Below are 4,013 nucleotides of genomic sequence, written 5' to 3' on the forward strand. Positions count from 1 at the left end.
TGGTCAAGGGCTAGTCGGGCCTTTTTGTTCACTAATTTTCGTGCGGGTAATCTTCAGGCTCTGGTCGGGAGCTAGTGGGGCTCTGGTCGGATTATTCTTATGTTTGAGTTTTTGGCGTAAACTATTAAGCACGGTGCAGTTCAAATTTCGCTACCATCTTCATTTGACTCTTGCGGTTCTGGACTAGTAGCTTTGAAGAAAATTAGCAAGGGCGCGACGTGCCGCCTCTCACCTAACAGAAATGACGCGTCGAGTGTTTAAAACAGCAGTCCACACGTAGCGAAGCATAATTACCTGGAGCAGAGACTACTGTGACCAACATGGCGGTTCCTTCAGAGTGAAGTTCTTCCATTGCTGCCTTCCAGCTGAAGTTTTTTTTTTAAATTAATATTCTACAAATTTTGGGGAATTTTTGTTAAATAAATTTATGTATTTTTAAGCGTAGGATACGTTCCCCATTAAATCTTGAGTAAATTTGATCACTTTTAAATATTTCAAAAAAGTTTATGGAGATTTCCGCATGTAATAAGTATTTTGACAAACTTTTAGGGGATGTTGCACAAATTTTGGGGAGTTAGGTTAATATTCCACGCTGATGTATTATCATATGACCCCTACTAGTACTCGATCGGGCCCCGACTAGGATAAGTCGGGTCACCTGACTAGCCCCACACTTATCTACCGTGACGCTACTAGTCGGGGACTAGTCAGATGACCCGACTAGCCCTCGACTTTAAGTGGGGTCGAGTGTTCGGGAACCAGACTAGTTCCCTATTTGAATTTCTACACGGGATGTTATAAGCAAATAAAATATTTTCCTATAGTTATACCAAAAAAATTAATTTACAGAACATTATAAACTGCATTACCTTCATACGGGATAAAAATGATCTGGATTTTAAAGTAACAATTTTAAACTATATGAAAAATGCGTTGCCACTTGTGCAAATATTTTTGTGAATCGATTTTGAAAAATTTAGCTTGCCATTGGCGAAATTTTCAGTCTCGAGGAAATCAATGTGTATGAGTGTACCTTAGAAAAATGTGGAAGGAAATTTCCATCTCTTAACTTATTTTAGCGTCATTTTAGCTTGAAAAGCAAAAATTAATTTCAGTTAATAAATGAGAAAATACCACCTAGTACTTTTATCAGTGAGGCACATTATAAAAATAACAGTCAATTGTTAAATGCGAAAATTGCTTTCTTTATAAATAACAGACATGAAGTGAATGATTCTGCGGTACCCATTACCTCTGAAAATACTTTTTTAAGTGTAAATGCTTCTCCTTGCACGATATTTGACAGCAATGTTCACCCTTCGAACGATTCTTCCTCACCGAGTACGTCTAATACTTCCTCTGAGCACCAGAATAGTACCGGGCCACTATGGACAGACTACCTTCTCCACTTTCCTTTTCCCCCTTCACCGCACTATGGCGCCGACCCCCTCGCCATGGTGGTGGGCCCCACCCTCACCACTATGGGATACATGTTTGCAGCCGTCTTAAGGGTGGGCAATCTGACACGCCCCTAAGAAAAGTTTATATATATATATATTGGTAAATGACTTTCTCCATTACGGGTTGAAAAAATAACGTTGAGGAAAAATTAAAAAAAAAAGAATAATTTTTATTACAATTATTGTTGTAAAAATAAAATAAATGGGGTAAAATATATGAAAGGCAGTGAAATGAAAATAAGAACATTTACAATAATATAAAATTTATTTATTCATACTTTGTATTGGAAAAATAGGTTACATATTTCTAGAATAAAGAAAGTGTGGTCAATTCCAACAGTGAAGTTTGCGTACATGATGCAAGATCTGCACGCTTACAATATTTACCGCTACGTATGCGCTGTTTCGATACGATAACCCGTAGCTGTCAAAGTAGGTACCTTTTCCATCACAGCCAACGTATAGGGCGATCCAGTGAGTTCCAGGTTTTGATTGTTCATCAAAATTAGCTACAATTGCAGATGATTTCGTCTAACGTTTAGGAATCTGATCTGCTGGAAATACGCCGACTGTCCGAGCTTTTGGAAGTCGAAGTACTTGTAAAATTTGTAGGCTATTCATAATTTTTAGATGATATTGGTAGGGTAGTTTTTTTAATCAAGTCTACCGTATCCTTATCCGAATCTTCAGAATTGGCCGTAATGCTCGGTTCATAGGTCGTAGGTGATCTGAGCGTAGTAGTACTGTACCCTTGTATTTTATTATAGGATAATGAGAGTAGATTATCCTCTTGCTGTTTCTCTATCCAGTTCTTTAGTCTTAGTACATTATTAAAAGCACACATAAATATTGTTTTCTTTTTTATACAATGATGGAAACAAAATTCGTCTATGAATGGTAATTTTTTAAACGATGGGCATTTTAGTCCCTCCAAATTTATTACTTGTCTAATTGTAATTTTTTGTAGTAACTCTGCTATTTCATGTCCTCTGGTGTACATTAGTTTGGCCGTTCGAGCAATGTCACGTAGATTGGCGTAAAGGAAATTCATTGGGACATCTCCTTCAAACCACTCAATACCGTGATGATGACAACTAAGCCAGTTTTTTTGTTGTTGAGATTCATTCGTGAGATCACTAAATGAAAATAGTGGAGAAATAATCCAATGAGAAATGCAATAACGGTCCAGAGAAATCACAGATACTCCTTTAGGAATAAATCGACCAGCATCGTCTCTAAATCCTTGTATGTCAATCACGTAGTCAACCATAATCTCGTATATATATATGTATATTTTTTTTTGTTAGAATGTAGGAAAGAAGACCAACTTTTCACGAAGGACGCATGCAGTATACTGTCTTTGAAGTATGTCAAGTCATTGGCATAATTGATTTTTTCCCCACTCAAGCGCTAAAGTCAACAATAATCTGTCTGGACGAGTCTATTTCCAGAACATTATCATATTACGCATATACAAGACAATTAATAGTACTAGTTAAGGCGTCCTCGAATCGTACTTCAATTCTGAGACTACCATGTTTTACAAGATTCCAGTGAGAGTAACAGTTTGCTGAGAGATCAGGTGTAAGATCAAAAGCGAACAGACAGTTTCCTGCAGGATAATTCTCTCTATCAATATTATTTCCTTCCTTCAGAAAATGAATACCAGTTCCGCTAAATAACGTGTGATAAGCTTCGACATACAACTTCTTATCCCCAAATGATGGCTGTAGTGGTTTAGAAGGTATCTGAGTACCATCAACATAAAGCGAAAGAAGATTAATTTTATAATTTTGAAAATTAAAAAGATTTTTGCTTCCGTTTCCGTTGAATGCAATATTGTCCACAAACCCAATTATTATTCTTTTTGGCATTTGACCGAGAATAACATTATCAAGCGTTTCAGAGTGAACGACTGAGTGTAGAGATAAAGCTTTTACCTCGACACGTGTAATAGGATATTTTGCAGTACCATGAGATAGAGCTTTTGCATGAGCTAATAGAATACCGGGACTAATTTTTGCTCGACGCACAACTAGTGAGGCTTCCTCAATATTTATACTACAGCCATTTGTGCCATCCATAAGACAGAATAAATCTTTTGAGCGTACTAGTCGTAGCCTCAATTCCACACCATTGATAAGAAATTTGTCCTGGCTAAACACATCACAGTGCAGGTGTCCAATAAGATCAATAGATTTACCAGCACTTAAATATTTTTGGTGAGCTTTTAATCCCACATTTTCATCGAAATCATCCATTTTTCCAGGTGTGTCATTATACCCATTGAGAGCTTTCTATCGAGGTTTGTGTAGGAGGTATCGAGAATAGATCTAACTCAGACTTTAAGCACTCACAAGAATAAGAATGTAGAAACGACATTTTAAGAAATATATTTTGTCTCGGATACGAATTCTATACACAATTAATTTCCAAATATATCATCAATAAAATGCTTCCGATTTTTATGCTTTATATACTTTTTTGTATTCTTTGTTTTTCTTTTATTCTTTGTCGCTTTCTTTCTTTTCACCGTATCACGCTTTTTTATTT

At 36.4% G+C, this 4,013-nt stretch overlaps 1 protein-coding gene across 1 annotated transcript; it reads right to left on the reverse strand.

Moving 5' to 3' along the window:
- Window positions 1-2,923: 2,923 nt before the first annotated feature.
- Window positions 2,924-3,721, reverse strand: LOC117172810 (uncharacterized protein F54H12.2-like). The gene has a single exon (XM_033361049.1). The coding sequence runs from the start codon at window positions 3,719-3,721 to the stop codon at window positions 2,924-2,926; it is 798 nt and encodes a 265-aa protein (XP_033216940.1).
- Between the last annotated feature and the right edge of the window lie 292 nt (window positions 3,722-4,013).

This window comes from Belonocnema kinseyi, chromosome 5 (genome assembly GCF_010883055.1).
Source record: "Belonocnema kinseyi isolate 2016_QV_RU_SX_M_011 chromosome 5, B_treatae_v1, whole genome shotgun sequence".
Lineage (NCBI taxonomy): Eukaryota > Metazoa > Arthropoda > Insecta > Hymenoptera > Cynipidae > Belonocnema > Belonocnema kinseyi.

Coding starts and splice junctions, on each gene's coding strand:
- LOC117172810 (XM_033361049.1), bottom strand. CDS start 3,721: ATGGATGATTTCGATGAAAATGTGGGATTAAAAGCTCACCAAAAATAT.